At 54.2% G+C, this 21,751-nt stretch overlaps 2 protein-coding genes and 1 non-coding gene across 3 annotated transcripts in view; 2 read left to right on the top strand and 1 right to left on the bottom strand.

Annotated features, from left to right (window-relative positions):
* Positions 1-1,165: 1,165 nt before the first annotated feature.
* Positions 1,166-13,913, top strand: LOC143692332 (large ribosomal subunit protein uL16-like). Its single transcript, XM_077172517.1, has 7 exons — positions 1,166-1,180; positions 1,300-1,335; positions 2,616-2,666; positions 2,773-2,888; positions 4,410-4,548; positions 12,026-12,188; positions 13,603-13,913. Exons 2-7 carry the CDS (start codon positions 1,313-1,315, stop codon positions 13,753-13,755), a joined length of 645 nt encoding a protein of 214 aa, XP_077028632.1. The 5' UTR covers positions 1,166-1,180; positions 1,300-1,312; the 3' UTR covers positions 13,756-13,913.
* LOC143692346 (small nucleolar RNA SNORA70) lies at positions 8,488-8,631 on the top strand. The gene has a single exon (XR_013180286.1). It is a non-coding gene; the product is annotated as a small nucleolar RNA SNORA70 (small nucleolar RNA).
* Positions 13,914-15,483: 1,570 nt separating the features above from the next.
* The window catches only part of LOC143692304 (uncharacterized), a 7,649-nt gene continuing 1,381 nt past the window's right edge, over positions 15,484-21,751 (bottom strand). The window contains exons 2-4 of the mRNA XM_077172421.1: positions 20,694-20,795; positions 18,705-18,729; positions 15,484-17,443 (exon numbers count right to left, since the gene is read on the bottom strand). Of these exons, the coding sequence (XP_077028536.1) occupies positions 16,200-17,443; positions 18,705-18,729; positions 20,694-20,795 (1,371 nt within the window). The 3' untranslated portion in view covers positions 15,484-16,199. The remainder of the gene's footprint in view (positions 17,444-18,704; positions 18,730-20,693; positions 20,796-21,751) is intronic.

Below are 21,751 nucleotides of genomic sequence, written 5' to 3'. Positions count from 1 at the left end.
CCCCCCTCACAGCTCCCCCCCCCTCCCCCCCCCGATGTTTTGGGGACCCCCCCCCCCCCCAATTTTTTCCCTTTTCTCGTTGTTTTGTTTTTATTTTATTGGAATTTTTTTATCCCCCCCTCCCCCCAAATAAAAACTTCTTCTGCTTCATTTGGGATTTTCGGGCTTTTTTTGGGGTTTTTCTGGGGGGTTTTTTGGGTTATTTTGGTGTGTGGGGGTTTAATTTGGGATTTTTTGGGATTTTTTGGGGGGGGGATTTGGTTTTTGGGAGGGGATTTTGGGGTTTTTGGGGGGAGTTTGGGATCTTTTGTGGGGATTTTGGGGGATTTTGTGGGGTACTGTGGGATGGGGGTTTTATTTGGGGGGGTTCTGGGGGTTTGGAGTTTTTGGGGTTTTTTTGGAAGGATTTTGGGGGGTTTTAGGGTGGGGGGGTTTAATTTGAGGAGGTTTGGGGTTTTTTTTGAGATTTTTTTTGAGATTTTTTGAGGGGATTTGAGATTTTTTAGGGAGAGGTGGGGATTTTTGGGGGGGTTTTTTGGGGGTATTTTGGGTGGGATTTCAGCTCAAGTTTTGGGGGATTTCACCCCAAAATATTTGGGGGAGAGGGGTTGGAATTGGGGGGGGGCGGGGTTTGGAGGGGTCCCTGTGAATTTTGGAGTCCCCCGGAAGAGCATCCGCGTGCTGTCCCGCCCCTTTATGCAAATGTATGCAAATCAACCTACGATAGCCCCGCCTTCTTCATGATTTCAGCGGAAAAGGCGGTGCTACGTAAAGACGCAATGACGTCATAATGCCCCTCCCAACGCCCTCACCGCGCCTGCGCCGCTTCCCCCCGCGCGCTCTGATTGGCCGAGCTTCTCCTCTCTATGATCACTGAGCCCGCCAGAGCGGCTCCTCCCGTCTCTATGGCCGCCCCTCCTCCCGCCGCCCCGCCGCGCTCTCCCCGCTCCTTTCCCTCTCCCCTCCCTCTCTCCGCGCTCCCGCAGCTCCACTCTCCCCTCCTGAGTTCTTCCGTCACCCTTCACCATCACCTCCCGCGTCTCCGCCATGAGTCCTCCGGGGCGGCAGAGCGCCGCCGGAAGTGAAGGGCGGGACCGGAAGTGGCGGGCGGTATAAAACCAGCGCGCAGGCGCCTGCGGCCTCTTTCGGGCGCGCGGCGAGGTCGGAGCGTGGCGTGAGGGGAGCGCGGGCAGGGCCGGGCCGGGCGGGTTTTGGGCTTAATTTGGGGCTTTTTGGGGTTTTGTTGGGGTTAATTTGGGTTTTTGCGTCCCCAACGCGTCCCTTGTGTTCCCCCGCAGGTCCCGGAGCCGCCATGGGCCGCAGGCCGGCGAGATGGTGAGGGCGTGACGTCAGAACGGGGGGGCGTGACGTGGCATGGCCGCTGTGACGTCACTGGGGGGGGTTAAAATGGGAATATTCAAATGAAGGGGTTGGGAAAAGGGGGGGTTGGGGGTAAAAAGGAAAAATTTGGGTTAAAAATTTATTAGTTGGTGTTAAAATAGAAAAAATGGGGTTAAAATAGGATAATTTGGGGTTAAAAATGGAAAATTTGGGGTTAAAAATGGAAAAATTGAAATTTAAAAGGGAGAAATAGGATTGAAAAAGGGCTGGAGGCCTCATGAGTGGGGTAAAATGGGAATATTTGGGGTTAAAAGTGGAAAAATTGGGGTTAAAAATGGAAAAAATTGGGTTAAAAATGGAATAATTGGGGTTGAAAAGGGAATTTTTGGGGTTCAAATTGAAATATTTGGGGTTCCGAAAGGGCTGGGGGTGTTAAAAAAAGAATTTTGGGTTAAAAAGGGTCGGGGTTTTGGGTTGGGAATTTTGGGGATGGTTTGAGGATTTTGGGGTCATTTTTTGGGGATAATTTTAAGGAGTTTCGGGGATAATTTAGGAGAATTTTGGGGATATTTTAGGGGTTTTTTGGGGTTATTATAAAGGTTTATTTGGGATATTTTATTCATTTTTAGGGATATTTTAGGCTGTTTTTAAGGGATATTTCAGTAATTTTTCGAGCTATAAATTCACCTTTTTTCCCCCATTTTTAACCCTTTTCTCCCCTCAGTTACCCCTAATTTTGGGATATTTTAGGGATTTTGTGGGGATAATTTTTGGGATATTTTATTGTTTTTTTGGGGCTATTTCAGGGCTTTTTTAAGGGATATTTCAGTAATTTTTCGAGCTATAAATTCACCTTTTTTCCCCCCATTTTTAACCCTTTTCTCCCCTCAGTTACCGCTAATTTCGGGGATATTTTAGGGGTTATTTCGGGGTTTTGTGGGGGATAATTTTGGGGATATTTTATTGATTTTTTGGGGATATTTCAGGCCTTTTTTAATGGATATTTCAGTAATTTTTTGAGCTATAAAATTCACCCTTTTTCCCCCATTTTTAACCCTTTTCTCCCCGCAGTTACCCCTAATTTCAGGGATATTTTAGGGGTTTTGGTGGGGATATTTTATTGATTTTTTGGGGATATTTTAGGGGTTTTGGGGGGGATATTTTATTGATTTTTTGGGGATATTTTAGGCTGTTTTTAAGGGCTATTTCAGTAATTTTTTGGAGCTATAAATTCACCTTTTTTCCCCCCATTTTTAACCCTTTTCTCCCCTCAGTTACCGCTACTGCAAGAACAAACCCTACCCCAAGTCCCGCTTCTGCCGGGGGTCCCGGGTGAGTCCCGACCCCAAAATCCCCCAAAAATCCCCCAAAAATCCCCCAAAAACCGGGGCTGGGACCCCCCAAAATCCTCCCCTGACCCCTCTGGGTGTCTCCCCCAGACCCAAAAATTCGAATTTTCGACCTGGGCCGGAAAAAAGCCAAAGTGGACGAGTTCCCCCTGTGCGGGCACATGGTGTCGGACGAGTACGAGCAGCTCAGCTCCGAGGGTAAAAACCGGGATTTGGGCAATTTTGGGCAATTTTGGGGCAATTTGGGGGGGATCTGGGGAAAATTGGGGGGTTTGGGGGGAGATCTGGGGAAAATTGGGGGTTTGGGGGGAGATCTGGGGAAAATTGGGGGGTTTGGGGAGGAGTTTTGGGGTTTTGGGGAGGATTTTTGGGGGAGATCTTTGAAAAAATTGAGAATTTTAGGGGCATTTTTGGGGAGATCTTTGAAAAATTGGAGTTTTTGGGGGAGATATGTGGAAAATTGGGGGTTTGGGGGAGATCTTTAAAAATTGGGGGTTTTGGGGAAGATCTGTGGAAAATTGGGGGTTTGGGGAAGATTTTGGGGGAGATCTTTCAAAAATTGAGGGGTTTTTTTTGGGTGGATTTTTGGGGGAGATCTTTGAAAAATTGGGGGTTTTGGGAAGAGTTTGGGGATATTGGAAGGATTTTCTGGGGGATTTTGGGCAGATCCTTAAAAGTTTGGGGTTTTTGGGAGGGTTTTGAAGGGTTTGGGGAGGATTTTTGTCTAAAACTCCAAATTTAAAACCTGAATTCTTCACCTGAACACCCCAAATTTCCACCTGAAAAAGCCCCAAACTTTCCGTGACGAGCCTTGAATTTCCCCCTAAAAATGGCGAATTTTGGCCTAAAAATGTCAAATTTTCACCTAAAAACCCAAATTTTTTCCTCAAACCCCCAAATTTCCCACAAAACCCCCCAAATTTCCCACAAAAACCTCCAAATTTCCACCTGAAAAAACCCCAAACTTTCCAAGACGAGCCTTGAATTTTCACGCAAAAATGGCGAATTTTGGCCTAAAACCCTCAAATTTTTGCCTAAAACCCTCAAATTTTTGCCTAAAAACCTCGGGTTTTTTTGTGGATTTTGTGGGGAGGGGTCTCAGCAATGTGAGGAGGGGTCCTGACCCCCCAAATTTCCCCTCCCCAGCCCTGGAGGCCGCCCGGATCTGTGCTAACAAGTACATGGTGAAGAGCTGGGCATGCACCCAAAAACCCCAAATTTCCACCCAAAAACTCCAAATCTTTCCCTAAAACCCCCAAATTTTTTTCTCAAACCCCCAAATTTCCCTCTAAAACCCCCAAATTTCCCACAAAAACCCCCAAATTTTTTTACTAAAACCCCCAAATTTCCACCTGAGAAAACCCCAAACTTTCCAAGACGAGCCTTGAATTTCCACCTAAAAATGGCGAATTTTGGCCTAAAAACCTCAAATTTTCACCCAAAAACCCCAAATTTTTTCCTCAAACCCCCAAATTTCCCACTAAAAGCCCCAAATTTCCCACAAAAACCTCCAAATTTTTTACTAAAACCCCAAATTTCCACCTGAAAAAGCCCCAATCTTTCCGAGACGAGCCTTGAATTTTCACACAAAAATGGCGAATTTTGGCCTAAAAACCTCAAATTTTCGCCTAAAAACTTGGGGTTTTTTTGTGGGTTTTGTGGGGAGGGGTCTCAGCAATGTGAGGAGGGGTCCTGACCCCCCAAATTTCCCCTCCCCAGCCCTGGAGGCCGCCCGGATCTGCGCTAACAAGTACATGGTGAAGAGCTGCGGCAAGGACGGCTTCCACATCCGCGTGCGCCTGCACCCCTTCCACGTCATCCGCATCAACAAAATGCTCTCCTGTGCTGGGGCCGACAGGTGGGGCACCCCAAAATCACCAGGGGCACCCCAAAATCACCGGGGGGACCCCAAAATCCTCAGGGGAACCCCGAAATTCTGGGGGGTTCCTGGAGTTTTGGGGAGGTTCTGAAAGTTGAAGGGGAGAAGTTTCTGGGATGGGTCATGGGAAGGTCCCCATGAATTGGGGGTGTCCTAAAAAGGGGGTGTCCTAAAATTTGCAGGGGTCCCTGAAATTCTCAGGGGGTCCCCGAAATCCTCAGGGGAACCCCAAGATCCTCAGGGCAACCCCAAAATTCTCAGGGGGACCCCAAAATTCTGGGGGCGTTCCTGAAGCTGAAGGGGAGAAGTTTCTGGGATGGGATCATGGGAAGGTTGCCCTGAATTGGGGGTGTCCTAAAATTTGGGGGTCTTTGAGGTTCCTTTTGGGGGTCCTCAGAATCTCCAGGGGGACCCCAAAATGACGGGGGGGACCCCGAAATCCTCAGGGGGACCCCAAAATCCTGGGATGTTCCTGGAGTTTTGGGGAGATTCCGAAAGTTGAAGGGGAGAAGTTTCGGGGATGGGTCATGGGAAGGTTGCCCTGAATTGGGGGTGTCCTGAAATTTGCAGGGGTCCCCAAAATTCTCAGGGGGTCCCCGAAATTCTCAGGGGAACCCCAAGATCCTCAGGGCAACCCCAAAATTCTGGGGGCGTTCCTGAAGTTAAAGGGGAGAAGTTTCTGGGATGGGTCATGGGAAGGTCCCCATGAATTGGGGGTGTCTTAAAATTTGGGGGTCTTTGAAATCCCTTTTTGGGTCCCCAAAATCTTCAGGGGGACCCCGAAATCCCCATGGGAACCCCAAAATCCTGGGGGGGTTCCTGGAGTTTTGGGGAGATTCCGAAAGTTAAAGGGGAAAAGTTTTGGGGATGGGTCATGGGAAGGTCCCCATGAATTGGGGGTGTCCTAAAAAGGGGGTGTCCTAAAATTTGCAGGGGTCCCCAAAATTCTCAGGGGGACCCCGAAATCACTGGGGGGACCCCAAGATCCTCAGGGCAACCCCAAAATTCTCAGGGGGACCCCAAAATCCTCAGGGAGGCCCCAAAATTCTGGGGGCGTTCCTGAAGTTGAAGGGGAGAAGTTTCTGGGATGGGTCATGGGAAGGTCCCCATGAATTGGGGGTGTCCTAAAATTTGGGGGGCTTTGAGGTCCCTTTTGGGGGTCCTCAGAATCTTCAGGGGGACCCCGAAATTATCTGGGAGACCCCGAAACCCTCAGGGGGACCCCGAAATTCTGGGGGGGATCCTGGAGTTTTGGGGAGATTCCCAAAGTTGAAGGGGAGAAGTTTCTGGGATGGGTCATGGGAAGATCCCCATGAATTGGGGGTGTCCTAAAATTTGGGGGGCTTTGAGGTTCCTTTTGGGGGTCCCCGAAATCTCCAGGGGGACCCCGAAATCACCGGGGGAACCCCAAAATCCTCAAAGGGACCCCAAAATTTTGGGGGGTTCCTGGAGTTTTGGGGAGGTTCCTGAAGTTAAAGGGGAGAAGTTCCCAGGAGTGGTTTGGGAATGGGGTCTTGGGAAGGTCCCCCTGAATTGGGGGTGTCCTAAAATTTGGGGGGCTTTGAGGTCCCTTTTGGGGAGCCCCGAAATCACCGGGGGGACCCCAAAATCACCAGGGGAACCCCAAAATCCTCAGGGGAACCCTGAAATTCTGGGGGGGTTCCTGGAGTTTTGGGGAGATTCCGAAAGTTAAAGGGGAGAAGTTTCGGGGATGGGTCATGGGAAGGTTGCCCTGAATTGGGGGTGTCCTAAAATTTGGGGGCATCTTTGAGGTCCGTTTTGGGGGTCCCCAAAATCTTCAGGGGGACCCCGAAATCCTCAGGGGGACCCCGAAATCCTCAGGGGAACCCCAAAATTCTGGGGGGGTTCCTGGAGTTTTGGGGAGATTCCGAAAGTTGAAGGGGAGAAGTTTCTGGGATGGGTCATGGGAAGGTCCCCATGAATTGGGGGTGTCCTAAAAAGGGGGTGTCCTAAAATTTGCAGGGGTCCCCAAAATTCTCAGGGGGTCCCCGAAATCCTCAGGGGAACCCCAAGATCCTCAGGGCAACCCCAAAATTCTCAGGGGGACCCCAAAATTCTGGGGGCGTTCATGAAGCTAAAGGGGAGAAGTTTCTGGGATGGGTCATGGGAAGGTTGCCCTGAATTGGGGGTGTCTTAAAAATTTGGGGGTCTTTGAGGTCCCTTTTGGGGGTTCCCAAAATCACCAGGGGGACCCCGAAATCCTCTGGGGGACCCCGAAATTATCAGGGGGACCCCGAAATCCTGGGGGGGTTCCTGGAGTTTTGGGGAGGTTCCGAAACTTGAAGGGGAGAATTTTCGGGGATGGGATCATGGGAAGGTCCCCATGAATTGGGGGTGTCTTAAAAAGGGGGTGTCCTAAAATTTGCAGGGGTCCCCAAAATTCTCAGGGGGACCCCGAAATCACTGGGGGGACCCCAAGATCCTCAGGGGAACCCCAAAATCCTCAGGGAGGCCCCAAAATTCTGGGGGCGTTCCTGAAGTTGAAGGGGAGAAGTTTCGGGGATGGGTCATGGGAAGGTTGCCCTGAATTGGGGGTGTCCTAAAATTTAGGGGTCTTTGAGATCCCTTTTGGGGGTCCCCAAAATCTTCAGGGGGACCCTGAAATCCTCAGGGGGACCCCGAAATCCTCAGGGGAACCCCAAAATCCTGGGGGGGTTCCTGGAGTTTTGGGAAGGTTCCCAAAGTTGAAGGGGAGAAGTTTCGGGGATGGGTCATGGGAAGGTCGCCCTGAATTGGGGGTGTCCTGAAATTTGGGGGTCTTTGAGGTCCCTTTTTGGGGGTCCTCAAATCTTCAGGGGGACCCCGAAATCCTCAGGGGGACCCCAAAATCCTCAGGGGAACCCCGAAATCCTGGGGGGGTTCCTGGAGTTTTGGGGAGGTTCCGAAAGTTGAAGGGGAGAAGTTTCTGGGATGGGTCTTGGGAAGGTCGCCCTGAATTGGGGGTGTCCTAAAAAGGGGGTGTCCTAAAATTTGCAGGGGTCCCCAAAATCTTCAGGGGGTCCCCGATATTCTCAGGGCAACCCCAAGATCCTCAGGGGGACCCCAAAATTCTCAGGGGGACCCCAAAATCCTGGGGGCGTTCCCAAAGTTGAAGGGGAGAAGTTTCAGGGATGGGTCATGGAAGGTTGCCCTGAATTGGGGGTGTCCTGAAATTTGCAGGGGTCCCCGAAATCCTCAACTCATTAAGCCATTAATTAGGCCATTTATTGCCCCACAACTAATTAAGCCATTAATGAACCCGTTAATTACCGCAGCTAATTAAGCCATTAATTAACCCATTAATTACCTCAGCTAATTAAGCTGTTCATTAACCCGTTAATTACCGCAGCTAATTACCCGTTAATTACCCAGCTAATTAAGCCGTTCATTAACCTATTAATTACCCGCAACTAATTAAGCCATTCATTAGCCCATTAATTACCCCCAGCTCATTAACCCATTAATCACCCGTTAATTACCGCAGCTCATTAAGCCATTAATCACCCGTTAATTACCCGCAGCTAATTAAGCCATTAATCACCCGTTAATTACCGCAGCTAATTAAGACGTTCATTACCCCGTTAATTACCGCAGCTCATTAAGCCGTTAATCACCCGTTAATTACCGCAGCTCATTACCCCGTTAATCACCCATTAATTACCGCAGCTCATTAAGCCGTTCATTAACCCATTAATTACCCGCAGCTAATTAAGCCGTTCATTAACCCGTTAATTACCGCAGCTAATTAAGCCGTTCATTAACCCATTAATTACCGCAGCTAATTAAGCCCTTCATTACCCGTTAATTACCGCAGCTCATTAAGCCCTTCATTAACCCATTAATTACCGCAGCTAATTAACCCATTAATCACCCGTTAATTACCGCAGCTCATTAAGCCGTTCATTACCCCGTTAATTACCGCAGCTAATTAAGCCGGCCGTGCCCCTCCCCCCTGGGGCCCGGCGTGCAGTGGCTGCGCACAGAGACCCCCTCCCCCCCCCGGCTGTGTAGGGACCCCTCCCCCACCTGGGGGGGCCTCCCAAAGGGGGCCGGGGGACAAAAACCCAAAAATACCCAAAAAAAACCAAAAATACCCAAAAAAAAACCCCAAAAAAACCAAAAAACCCAAAAATACCCAAAATACCCAAAAAAACCTCAAAAAAACCAAAATACCCCGGGGGGGGCAAAAAACCCAAAATAACCCAAAAAAACCCCAAATACCCCGGGGGCGCAAAAACCCCCAAAAAAACCAAAAAATACCCGGGGGGGCAAAAACGCCAAAAAAATCCAAAATACCCCGGGGGGGCAAAAAACCCAAAAAAACCCCAAAAAAACCCCAAAAATACCCCCCAAAAAACCCCCAAAAATACCCCCCCAAAAAAACCCAGAATACCCTGGGGGGGGGCAAAAAACCCAAAAAAACCAAAAATACCCCAAAATACCCCGGGGGGGCAAAAACCCCAAAAAAAACCAAAAATACCCCCGGGGCGCAAAAACCCCAAAAAAACCCGAAAATACCCCCCAAAAAAACCCAAAATACCCTGGGGGGCAAAAACCCCGGGGGGGAGCAAAAAACCCCAAAAAAAAACCCCAAAAAAACCGAAATAACCCAGGGGGACAAAAACCCCCAGAAAAACCCAAAAAACCCCAAAATACCCTGAGGTTGGGAAAAAAAATCCCCAAAATACCCCAGGGGGGGTAAAAATCTCCCCTGGGGGCAAAAACCCAAATTGGGGGGGATAAAACCCCAAAATCGTCTCGGGGGGGCACCAAAAATCCCCTCTGAAATGGGTCTGGGGGCTTCGAACCTTCCCTGGGGGCACCAAAATCCCTCCTTGGGCTGGGTCTGGGGTCCCTTGGGTCTGGAATTGGGTCTGGGGTCTCTGGGTGTGTCTATAATTGAGTCTGGGGTCTTTGTGTGGGTCTGTAAATGGGTCTGGGGTCTCTGTGTGGGTCTGGAATTGAGTCTGGGGTCTCTGGGTCTGTAAATGGATCTGGGGTCTCAGGGCAGGTCTGGAATTGGGTCTGGGGTCCCTTGTGTTTGTGTCTGTAATTGGGTCTGGGGTCTCAGGGCAGGTCTGTGACTGGGTCTGGGGTCTCTGGGTGTTTGTATATTTGGGTCTGGGGTCTGTGGGCGTATCTGTAATTAGGTCTGGGGTCTCTGTGTGTGTCTATAATTGGGTCTGGGGTCTCTGTGTGGGTCTGAAATTAAGTCTGGGGTCTCCCCATGCTGAGCCCTCCCCAATTTCCCCCTGGCAGCTGCAGACAGGGGTGTGGGCTTGGGTCAGTAATTGGGTCTGGGGTCTCTGGGTGTGTCTGTAATTGGGTCTGGGGTCTATAATTGGGTCTGGGGTCTCTGTGTGTGTCTATAATTGGGTCTGGGGTCTCAGGGCAGGTCAGTAAATGGGTCTGGGTCTCTGTGTGTATCCAGGCTGCAGACCAGGATGCGCGGGGCCTTCGGGAAGCCGCAGGGCACGGTGGTGCGGGTGCATTGTCAGTGGGTTTAGGGTCTCTGGGTGTGTCTGTAAATGGGTCTGGGGTCTCTGGGTGTTTCTGTAATTGGGTCTGGGGTCTCAGGGCAGGTCTATAATTGGGTCTGGGGTCAGTAAATGGGTCTGGGGTCTCTCTCCTCCAGACTCCAGACCGGCATGCGTGGAGCCTTCGGGAAGCCGCAGGGCACGGTGGCGCGGGTGCATTGACAGTGGGTTTGGGTGTATCTGTAATTGGGTCTGGGGTCTCAGGGCAGGTCAGTAATTGGGTCTGGGGTCTGTAATTGGGTCTGGGGTCTCTCTGCCCCCCAGGCTCCAGACCGGCATGCGTGGAGCCTTCGGGAAGCCGCAGGGCACGGTGGCGCGGGTGCATTGACAGTGGGTTTGGGTGTATCTGTAATTGGGTCTGGGGTCTCAGGGCAGGTCAGTAATTGGGTCTGGGGTCTGTAATTGGGTCTGGGGTCTCTCTGCCCCCCAGGCTCCAGACCGGCATGCGTGGGAGCCTTCGGGAAGCCGCAGGGCACGGTGGCGTGGGTGCATTGTCAGTGGGTTTGGGCTGGGTCTGGGGTCTGTAATTGGGTCTGGGGTCTGTAATTGGGTCTGGGGTCTCAGTGTGTGTCTATAATTGGGTCTGGGGTCTCTCTCTGCCCCCCAGGCTCCAGACAGGAATGCGTGGAGCCTTTGGGAAGCCTCAGGGCACGGTGGCCCGGGTGCATTGTCAGTGGGTTTGGGTGTATCTGTAATTGGGTCTGGGGTCTCAGGGCAGGTCAGTAATTGGGTCTGGGGTCTGTAATTGGGTCTGGGGGTCTCTCTTTGTGTCCAGGCCCAGACCAGGATGCGTGGAGCCTTCGGGAAGCCGCAGGGCACGGTGGGATGGGTGCATTGTCAGTGGGTCTGGGCTGGGTTTGGGGTCAGTAATTGGGTCTGGGGTCTCACTGTGTGTCTATAATTGGGTCTGGGGTCTCAGGGCAGGTCAGTAATTGGGTCTGGGGTCTGTAATTGGGTCTGGGGTCTGTAATTGGGTCTGGGGTCTCTCTTTGTGCCCAGGCTGCAGACAGGAATGCGTGGAGCCTTCGGGAAGCCGCAGGGCACGGGTGGCCCGGGTGCATTGTCAGTGGGTTTAGGGTCTCTGGGTGTTTCTGTAAATGGGTCTGGGGTCTATAATTGGGTCTGGGGTCTCTGTGTGTATCCAGGCTCCAGACCGGGATGCGTGGAGCCTTCGGGAAGCCTCAGGGCACGGTGGCCCGGGTGCATTGTCAGTGGGTCTGGGCTGGGTTTGGGGGCTGTAATTGGGTCTGGGGTCTATAATTGGGTCTGGGGTCTCTCTTTGTGCCCAGGCTCCAGACCGGCATGCACGGGGCCTTCGGGAAGCCGCAGGGCCCGGGTGCATTGTCAGTGGGTTTGGGGTCTCTGGGTGTTTCTGTAATTGGGTCTGGGGTCTCAGGGCAGGTCTGTAAATGGGTCTGGGGTCTGTAATTGGGTCTGGGGTCTCAGTCTGTGTCTATAATTGGGTCTGGAGTCTATAATTGGGTCTGGGGTCTGTAATTGGGTCTGGGGTCTCTCTTTGTGCCCAGGCTGCAGACAGGAATGCGCGGGGCCTTCGGGAAGCCGCAGGGCACGGTGGGATGGGTGCATTGACAGTGGGTTTAGGGTCTCTGGGTGTTTCTATAATTGGGTCTGGGGTCTATAATTGGGTCTATAATTGGGTCTGGGGTCTCAGGGTGTGTCTGTAATTGGGTCTGGGGTCTATAATTGGGTCTGGGGTCTCAGGGTGTGTCTATAATTGGGTCTGGGTCTCTTCTTTGTGCCCAGGCTGCAGACCGGCATGCGCGGAGCCTTTGGGAAGCCGCAGGGCACGGTGGGATGGGTGCATTGTCAGTGGGTTTGGGTGTATCTGTAATTGGGTCTGGGGTCTATAATTGGGTCTGGGGTCTATAATTGGGTCTGGGGTCTCTGTGTGTATCCAGGCTCCAGACTGGCATGCGTGGAGCCTTCGGGAAGCCGCAGGGCACGGTGGCCCGGGTGCACATTGGCCAGGTGATCATGTCCATCCGCACCAAGGCCCAGAACAAGGAGCACGTGGTGGAGGCGCTCAGGAGAGCCAAGTTCAAGTTCCCGGGACGCCAGAAGGTACCGGGGCACCCCAAAAATGGGGGGTAACCCCAAAAAACTGGGAGGGAAAACCCAAAAATTCAGGGGAAAACCCAAAAAACTCGGGGGGGAAACCCCAAAAAGTCAGGGGGAAACCCAAAAAAACTTGGGAGGAACCCAAAAAACTCGGGGAGAACCCAAAAACTGGGGGGAGCCCAATAAACAGGGGGGGACCCCAAAAACTGGGAGGGAAAACCCAAAAACTGGGGGAGGAACCCCAAAAACTCAAGGGGGAACCCCAAAAAACTCGGGGGGGACCCAGAAAACTTGAGGGACACCCGAAAAATTCGGGGAGAAAAGTCGGGGGACGCCCCAATAAACTCGGGGGACACCCCAAAAAACTGGGGGGGGGGGGGAAACCCCAAAAAACTCGGGGGAACCCCAGAAAATTCAGAGGGAACCCCAAAAAACTCTGGGAGAAAACTCGGGGAACACCCCAATAAACTTGAGGGGAACCCCAAAAAACTCGGGGGGGCAACCCCAGGAAACTCGGGGGACAACCCAAAGGGTCCTGGGGGGCACCCAAAAGGGTTCTGAGGGACACCCCATAAATTCAGGGGGCACCCAAAGGGTTCTGGGACACTCCAAAGGGTTCTGGGGGCACCCCAAAAATCTGGGGAGGTTGTGGGGTGCCCCAAAATTTATGGGGATGTTGAGTTAAGGGGATGAGGAGGAAAATGGGAAATTTTTGGGGTGCCAGAAGGTTTTGGGAAGCTCTGGGGTGCCCCCAAATTTTGCTGTGGGGGGCTTTTGGGGTCCCCCTGATGGATTTTTGGGGTCCCCCAGATCCACATCTCCATTAAATTGGGGTTCACCAACTTTTGGGGACCCCAAAAATCCAAACTTCCAACCAGGGGGTTCCCAAAAATCCTTTAAACCAATGGGATGGGGGCACCTGGAGACCCCCAGATTTTGCTGTGGGGGATTTTTGGGGTCCCCCTGACCATTTTTTGGGGTTCTCCTGACCATTTTTTGGGGTCCCCCAAATTCCACATCTCCATTAAATTGGGGTTCACCACCATGTGGGGACCCCAAAATCCAAACTTCAAACAAAGGGGAGTTCACGGTGCTGAAAACCTTTAAACCAATGGGATGGGGGCACCTGGAGACCCCCAAACTTTGCTGTGGGGGAATTTTGGGGTCCCCCTGACGGATTGTTTGGGGTCCCCCCTGACGGATTTTTGGGGTCCCCAGATCCACATCTCCAAGAAATGGGGCTTCACCAACATGGGGACCCCCAAAAATCCAAACAAGGGGAGTTCACAGTGCTGAAAACCTTTACAAAACTGGGATGGGGGCACCTGGAGACCCCCAGTTTTTGCTGTGGGGGATTTTTGGGGTCCCCCTGACCATTTTTTGGGGTCCCCCTGACGGATTTTTGGGGTCCCCCCAGATCCACATCTCCAAGAAATGGGGCTTCACCAAGTTCAACGCCGACGCCTTCGAGGAAATGGTGGCCCAGAAGCGCCTGATCCCCGACGGCTGCGGGGTCAAATACGTCCCTGCCCGGGGGCCCCTGGATCGCTGGAGGGCCCTGCACGCCTGAAAAACCCCAAAAAAACCCCAAAAAAACCCCCAAAAACACCTCGGGAACCCCCCCAGAACCCGCGGGGAACCCCAAAACCCGCGGGGAACCCCAAAATCTGGGAGGAACCCGGGTGGGTTTGGGGGGCTCTGGGTGGAATAAAAGGGTCTGGATCCTTCCCTGCTGGCACCGTTTGGGTTTTTTTGGGGGGGATTTGGGGTTTTTTGGGGGGGATTTGGGGTTTTTGAGGTTAGAGGTGGTCCCTGGGTTTTGTTCCTGTTGGGTTTTGGGGATTTGGGGTTTTCTGGGGAGGATTTGGGGTTTTTGGGGAGGATTTGGGGTCAGGGAGGGGTCCCTGGGTTTTGTCCCTGTAGGGTTTTGGGGAGGATTTGGGGTTTTTTGGGTGGGAGGATTTGGGGTTTTTTGAGGGGAATTTGGGGTTTTCTGAGGGGAATTTGGGTTTTTTTGGGGGGGATTTGGGGTTTTTTGAGGGGAATTTGGGTCGGGGGAGGGGTCCCTGGGTTTTGTCCCTGTTGGGTTTTGGGGGGGATTTGGGTTTTTTTGGGTGGGAGGATTTGGGTTTTTTTGGGGGGTATTTGGGGTTTTTTGGGGGGGGAATTTTGGGTTTTTGGGGGGGAATTTGGGGTTTTTTGGGTTCAGGGGGGTCCCCAGGTTTTGTCCCTGTTGGGGTTTGGGCGGGATTTGGGGTTTTTTGGGGAGGATTTGGGATTTTTTGGGGGGGAATTTGGGGTCGGGGGGGGGTCCCTGGGTTTTGTCCCTGTTGTTTCTGTGGGGGATTTGGGTTTTTTTTTTTGGAGGGGATTTGGGGTTTTTTGGGGGAGATTGGAGTTTTTTGTGTTCGGGGGGTCCCCAAGGTTTTGCCCTGGGCGTTTTTGGGGTGCAGTCCCCAAACCTTGGTTGGTTTTTATTTCTGTTTTTCCCCACCCAATTCCCATTTTTACCTCATTCTTTACCCCCCCTTTTTTATCCCCCAATTCCCAATTTCCCTTCGGTTTTTAACCCAAATTCCCATTTTTTACCCCCATATTCCCATTTTTTACCCTCATATTCCCATTTTTTACCCTCATATTCCCATTTTTAACCCAAATTCCCATTTTTACCTCCAAATTCCCATTTTTTACCCCCAAATTCCATTTTTTTAACCTCCAAATTCCCATTTTTTAACCTCCAAATTCCATTTTTTTACCCCCATATTCCCATTTTTACCCCCAAATTCCCTTTTTTTGCCCCTATATTCCCTTTTTTTTACCCCCATATTCCCATTTTTTACCCCCATATTCCCATTTTTACCCTCATATTCCCATTTTTTTAACCTCCAAATTCCCATTTTTAACCTCCAAATTTCCATTTTTTTTACCCCCATATTCCCATTTTTTACCCCCAAATTCCCATTTTTACCCCCAAATTCCCGGGTTTTTTACCCCCATATTCCCTTTTTTTTTACCCCCAAATTCCCATTTTTTTCCCCCATATTCCCATTTTTTTTACCCCAAAATTCCCATTTTTTACCCCCAAATTCCCATTCTTTACCCCAAATCCCCACTTTCCCCCCATTTTTACCCTCCCAGAAGGTCGGGACAAATCCCCAAATTTTCCCTCTCCCCAAATTTTGTCCCCTGCATTTTTGGGGACCGTCCCCAACCTTACCACCCCCACCCCCATTTTTGGGATCCCCAAATTTTTCCCTCCCAAACCCCCAAACACGAGGCTGCACAAAAATGGCTGAAATGAGTAAAAACGAGGTTTTCTTGTTTTTCCTTCATTCCCAAATGCGGCCCCTCCCCCCCCCCGACAGACACAGACAGAGGTGGGGAGGGGAGGGGGAAACACCCCACGATTTTTTTTTTTTCATTTTTTGGGGTTTTTTTTGTTGTTTTTGTTGATTTTTTTGGGGTGCGGGGGTCCAGGGCTGGTTTGGCCTCTTGGGGGGGACCCTCCCAGCCCTGAGGGTGTGAGAGAGAGAGGAGGAAATGACCCAAAAATGTGTAAAAAAACCCCTGAAAAAACCCTAAAGAACCCCAAAACTAAGCACGGCCACAGACACCACAACGGGGACAAGAGAGGGGGAGCGACCCCTCCTCAATTTGTGCTTGGGACAAAGGGGACACAGAGACACCCCCGAGAGGGGACAGAGACCCCGAGAGGGACAGAGACCCCCGAGAGGGGACAGAGACCCCGAGAGGGGACAGAGACCCCCGAGAGGGGACAGAGACCCCGAGAGGGGACAGAGACCCCGAGCGGGGACAGAGACCCCGAGAGGGGACAGCGCTGGGCGAGACCACGAGAAAATTTTGGGGGGGGAATCTGAGGAATTTTGGTGGGGATTTGAGGATTTTGGGTGGCGATTTGAGGAATTTTGGGTGGGATTTGAGGAATTTTGGTGGGGATTTGAGGAATTTTTGGGCGATTTGAGGAATTTTTCCGTCCCCAAGCCCCCGCGGGTGTCACACGGTGGTGACCGAGAGCAGGGGGTGCTCCAGGCGCCCCCCGTGCTGTGCCAGCATCATCTCCTGGATCGTCACCCAATTATCCAGGATGCGCCGGCTCCTCTTGCGCAGCCCCCGCCGCGACCCCTGCCCGTGTTGAGGAGGGGGCGCCACCTCCGCGACCCCCGGGACCCCCGCGGGCCCTGCGGGGAGCTCGGGCCGCCCTTGGAGCAGCAGCTCCCGGCGCCTGCGCTGCTCCCGAGCCCGGGCCAGGTGCTGCTTGCGCTGCTCGCGGCTCCAGTAGCGCCCGGTTTTCAGCTCGCTCCGCGCGTCGTCATCCGTGGAGCCGCCGCGTTCCTCCAGGATTTTGATGGCCCGAGCTTTGAGCAGCCGGTCCCGGCCTGGCCGCTTCCCCCGGGGCCCTTTAGCGCTGCCCGGAGCTCCGGAGGGTGGCGGTGGTGGTGCTGGTGGCGGAGCGGCTCCGAGGCCGGCCCGCAGCAGGAGCGGGGAGCTGCGGGAGCTCTCGCCGGTGTTGTAGGCGCTGGTGCTGTCGCGTTCCGGAGCTTCGGCGATATCGGCCAAAGGGCCCTCCACGCCCGGCCTGGGCTCTCGCCAGGCTCGGCGGCCTCGCTCCCGGAGCCGCTCCAGCTGCTGGGCCCGCAGGAGGTGCCGGCATTTGAACTCCAGGTGCCGCAGCTCCTCCTCGAGCCGCGCCAGCTCCGCCCGGCCCGCGGGCCCCGCGCAGCGCCCGCGCAGGGCCCGGTAGCGCCGCAGCTCCGCGGGGCTCAGCGCGGCCAGCGGCGGAGAGGCCGAGCCGGGCCCCAAACCCGGCCCTAAACCCAAACCCGGCCCTAAACCCAAACCCGGCCCTAACCCCGGCCTTAACCCCGCTTCTAAGCCCGCTTCAAAGCCCGGTTCTAAGCCTGGTTCTAAGCCCGCCGTTCCGCGCCGCCCGCCCGCTCCGCTGCCGGCTCTTCCGCCGACCCGCAGCTGGAGCCGGAGCCGCTCCGCGCCGCCGCCGCCGCTAATCCAGCGCCGGGTTTTGCGTGGAGCCGGGGCGGGTTTTGGGGTGAATTTTGGGGGTTTTGGGGTTCGCGGCGAGGCGGGGGAGGCCGAGGGGGCGGAGGGGGCCCCTCGCCGGCCTCCTCGCCCAGCAGATCGTGCTCCGAGCTCTCCTCGTTGCGCGTGGATTCGTCCGTGCGCCCCACGCCGCTGTCGGGCTCGGCCCCGCGGCCGCCGCCGGGCGTGGCCGGGCTGGGGGGCTGGGGGGGGGACCCCCAAAATGAGCAGGGACCCCCCCCAGGACCCCTTTATAGCCCCGCCCCCCCCAAATTCTCATCGCCATCCCGGGACCCCCCCCCAATTCCCTCCCAGCCCCTTCCCCTCTGCCTTGGGATCCCCCAGACCCATTGAACCCCTCCAATTCACATTTTTTCCCCCTTTTTTAACTCCTATCCCCATTTTTGCCCCTTTCCCCCCCTCCCAATTTCCATTTTTTTCATCCAATTCCCATTTTCCCCCATTTTATCCCCATCCCCATTATTCCCCTTTCCCCCCTCCCAGTTCCCATTTCTCCCTATTTTTCCCCTCCCAATTCCCATTTCTCCCTATTTTTCCCCTCACAATTTCCTTTTTCCCTCCCAATTCCCATTTTCTCTATTTTTCACCATTCCCCCCCATTTTTTACCCTCCCCAATTCCCATTTTCCCCCATTTTTCCCATTTTCCCCCATTTTCCTCCATTTCCCCCCCATTTTTAGCCCCCCCAATTCCCATTTTCTCCCATTTTCCCATTTTCCCATTTTCCCCCATTTTTACCCATTTCCCCCCCCCATTTTTACCCTCCCCAATTCCCATTTTTACCCATTTTCCCCCATTTTTTTTGCCGCCCCAATTCCCATTTCCCATTTTTCCCATTTCCCCCCATTTTCCCCCCATTTTTCCCCATTTCCCCCCATTTTTCCCATTTCCCCCCCATTTTTCCCCCATTTTTTCCCATTTTCCTCCCATTTCCCCCCCATTTTTCCCATTTCCCCCCATTTTTCCCATTTTCCCCCATTTTCCCCATTTTTCCCAATTTCCCCCATTCCCTCCCCCCTTCCTCCCCCCCTCCCCCCCATTCCCCCCCCCATTTCCCCCATTCCCCCCCATTCCCCCCTTTTCCTATTTTCACCCCCATTTTCCCCCCATTTTTCCCCCATTTCCCCCCACTTTTTCCATTTTCCCCCCATTTTCCCCCATTTCTCCCCCAGTTTCCCCATTTTCCCCCAATTTCCCCCATTTTTCCCCCATTCCCCCCCATTTCACCCCCATTTTTCCCCATTTCCTCCCCATTTCCCCCCCATTTCCCCCCATTTCCCCCATTTTTTTCCCATTTTTCCCCCAGTTTCCCTATTTCCCCCCCATTTTTCCCCATTTTCCCCCCATTTTCCCCCCATTTTCCCCCATTTTTCCCATTTCCTCCCCATTTTTCCCATTTTCCCCCCATTTTTCCCATTTTCCCCCATTTTCCCCCATTTCTCACCTGCCCGGGGGGGGTCCAGGCCCCCCTGATCTCGGGGTCCTCATCGGAGCCGAACCCATCCAGGAAATCCTCGCGGTCACTGTCCCGCCAGCGCTGGGGAGGGGGCCAGCACCCATGGGACCCCAGGGACACCCAGGGACACACAGGGACACCCAGGGACCCACAGGGACCGACAGGGACACCCATAGGGACACCCAGGGACCCATAGGGACACCCAGGGACCCACAGGGACACCCAGGGACCCACAGGGACCCACAGGGACACCCAGGGATCCCCGGAACCCCCCGAGACCCCAGAGACCCTCAGGGACACCCACAGGGACACCCAGGGACCCATAGGGACCCCCAGGGACACCCATAGGGACACCCATAGGGACACCCATAGGGACACACAGGGACACACATAGGGACACCCATAGGGACACCCATAGGGACACACAGGGACCCCCAGGGACACCCAGGGACACCCAGGGACACCCACAGGGACCCCTGGGACCCCCCCAGGGACACCCAGGGACACACAGGGACCCACAGGGACCCCCAGGGACACCCATAGGGACACCCCCAGGGACTGACAGGGATCCCCCCAGGGACACCCAGGGACACCCAGGGACACCCCCAGGGACACACAGGGACACCCAGGGATCCTCAGAGACCCATAGGGACATCCAGAGACCCCCATAGGGACACCCAGGGACACCCATAGGGACACCCAGGGACACCCAGGGACACACAGGGACCCATAGGGACACCCAGGGACCCACAGGGACACCCTGAGACCCCCGGGACCCCCTGAGACCCACAGGGACACCCAGGGACCCCCGGAACCCCCCGAGACCCCAGAGACCCTCAGGGACACCCAGGGACACCCATAGGGACCCAGAGGGACACCCAGGGACCAACGGGGACCCACAGGGACACCCAGGGACCCCATAGGGACACCCCGAGACCCCAGGAATCCTCAGAGACCCCCAGGGACCCCACCGGGACCCCTCAGGGACCCCCCCAGGGACCCCCAGAGCCCCTCAGGGACCCCCGGAACCCCCCGAGACCCCCAGGACCCCCACAGGGACCCCCCCAGAGATCCCAGAGACCCCACAAGGACCCCCAGGACCCCAGAGACCCCCGGGACCCCCCCAGAGACCCCAAGGGACCCCCCGAGACCCCAAGACCCCCAGGGACTCCTCCCCCCGCCAGGGACCCCTGAGACCCCCAGAAACCCCCAGGGACCCCCAGGTTCCCCTCCCCAGATTCCCACCCCTCTCATCCCAAATATTTTGCCTCCTTTCCCGACATCTTTGGTGCTCCCAAAATCCCTAAAATTTCCCCCAAATTCCCTCAGGATCCCCCCAAAAACCCCTCAGGATCCCCCCAAAAACCCCTCGGGACCCCTCCCCAATTTCCCACCCCCTTCAACTCCCCCTCCCCAAATTCCCCTATCAATCACTTTTCCCTCCATTTTTTCCAACTTTGCTGCTCCCAAACCCCCCCGGGGACCCCTCCCCAGCTTTGGGGACCCCTCCCCAGCTTTGGGGACCCCTCCCCAGTTTTGGGGACCCCTGCCCGGCTCTGGGGACCCCTGCCCGTCTTTGGGGACCCCTCCCCAGTTTTGGGGACCCCTCCCCAGCTTTGGGGACCCCTCCCCAGTTTTGGGGACCCCTCCCGAGTTTTGGGGACCCCTCCCTGGCTTTGGGGACCCCTGCCCAGATTTGGGGACCCCTGCCCGGCTTTGCGGACCCCTCCCAGGCTCTGGGGACCCCAGCCCAGTTTTGGGGACCCCTCCCCAGTTTTGGGGACCCCTCCCCAGTTTTGGGGACCCCTGCCCAGTTTTGGGGACCCCTGCCCGGCTTTGGGGACCCCTCCCCAGTTTTGGGGACCCCTCCCCAGATTTGGGGACCCCTGCCCGGCTCTGGGGACCCCTCCCCAGATTTGGGGACCCCTCCCCATTTTTGGGGACCCCTCCCCAGTTTGGGGGCGCCCCCAGCCCCACCTGGCTCTCGGGCCGGGCCAGCAGCAGGGAGATGTTGGTTTGCTGCTCACGGGTCAGGAAGGCCACGGCCTCCTCCCGGTCCTGGATCTCCACCCCATTGATCTGAAATGTGGGGAGGGGGAGGCCCCAGGGACCCCTCCTCAAATGGAGGAGGTGGGGGAGGGGGGGGAGGGGGGGGTGAGTTCATCAAAATGGCCCAAATTGCACCCAAAATGCCCCAAATCGCCCGCGAATTCTTGGGGGTTTTGGTCAAAATTCACCCCAAAATCTCCACAAATTCACCCCAAAATCTCCTCAAATCCACACAAAATCTCCACAAATCCACCCAAAATCCTTCAATTTCCTCCCAAATCCACCCAAAATCTTTCAATTTCCTCCCAAATTCCCCCCACAATGCCCCAAATTGTGCCCAAATTTCCCCCAAAATGTCCCAAAATCCTCCCCAAAATCCCCCAAATCCTTGCAAAAATCCCCAAATTCCCCCCAAAATCCCCCAAATTCCCCCCAAAATGTCCCAAAATCCTCCCCAAAATCCCCAAATTCCACCCAAAATCCCCAAATTCTCCCAAATTCCTGCCCAAATCCCCCTAAAATCCCCCCAAAATCCCAAATTCTCCCCAAATTCCCCCCTAAAATCCCCCCCAAAATCCCAAATCCCCCCAAAATCCCCAATTTCCTGCCCAAATCCCCCCAAAATCTCCAAATTCCCCGCCCAAATCCCCCTAAAATCCCCCCAAAAATCCCCAAATTCCCTCCCAAATCCCCAAAATCCACCCAAAATCCCCCCAAATTTCCCCCCAAAATCACCAAAATTGGCCCCAAATTCCCCCCAGAATCTCCAAAATCCCCCCCAAATTTCCCCAAAATTGGCCCCAAATTCCCCCAGAATCCCCAAATCCCCCAAATTTCCCCAAAATCACCAAAATTGGCCCCAAATTCCCCCCAGAATCCCCAAAATCCCCCCAAATTTCCCCAAAATCACCAAAATTGGCCCCAAATTCACCTCAGAATCCCCAAAATTCCCCCAAAATTCCTCCCCAAATTCCCACCCAAATCTA

This window comes from Agelaius phoeniceus, chromosome 38 (genome assembly GCF_051311805.1).
Source record: "Agelaius phoeniceus isolate bAgePho1 chromosome 38, bAgePho1.hap1, whole genome shotgun sequence".
Lineage (NCBI taxonomy): Eukaryota > Metazoa > Chordata > Aves > Passeriformes > Icteridae > Agelaius > Agelaius phoeniceus.
The sequence above is the reverse complement of the archived record's forward strand: the minus strand, read 5'-3'. Positions and strand labels throughout refer to the sequence as shown.

Excerpts from the sequence above, each read along its gene's own strand:
- LOC143692332 (XM_077172517.1), top strand. The coding sequence starts at position 1,313 with ATGGGCCGCAGGCCGGCGAGATG. Across the intron at positions 2,889-4,409 it reads CGAGCAGCTCAGCTCCGAGG|CCCTGGAGGCCGCCCGGATC; the intron begins GTAAAAACCGGG and ends TCCCCTCCCCAG. Across the intron at positions 4,549-12,025 it reads TCCTGTGCTGGGGCCGACAG|GCTCCAGACTGGCATGCGTG; the intron begins GTGGGGCACCCC and ends GTGTGTATCCAG.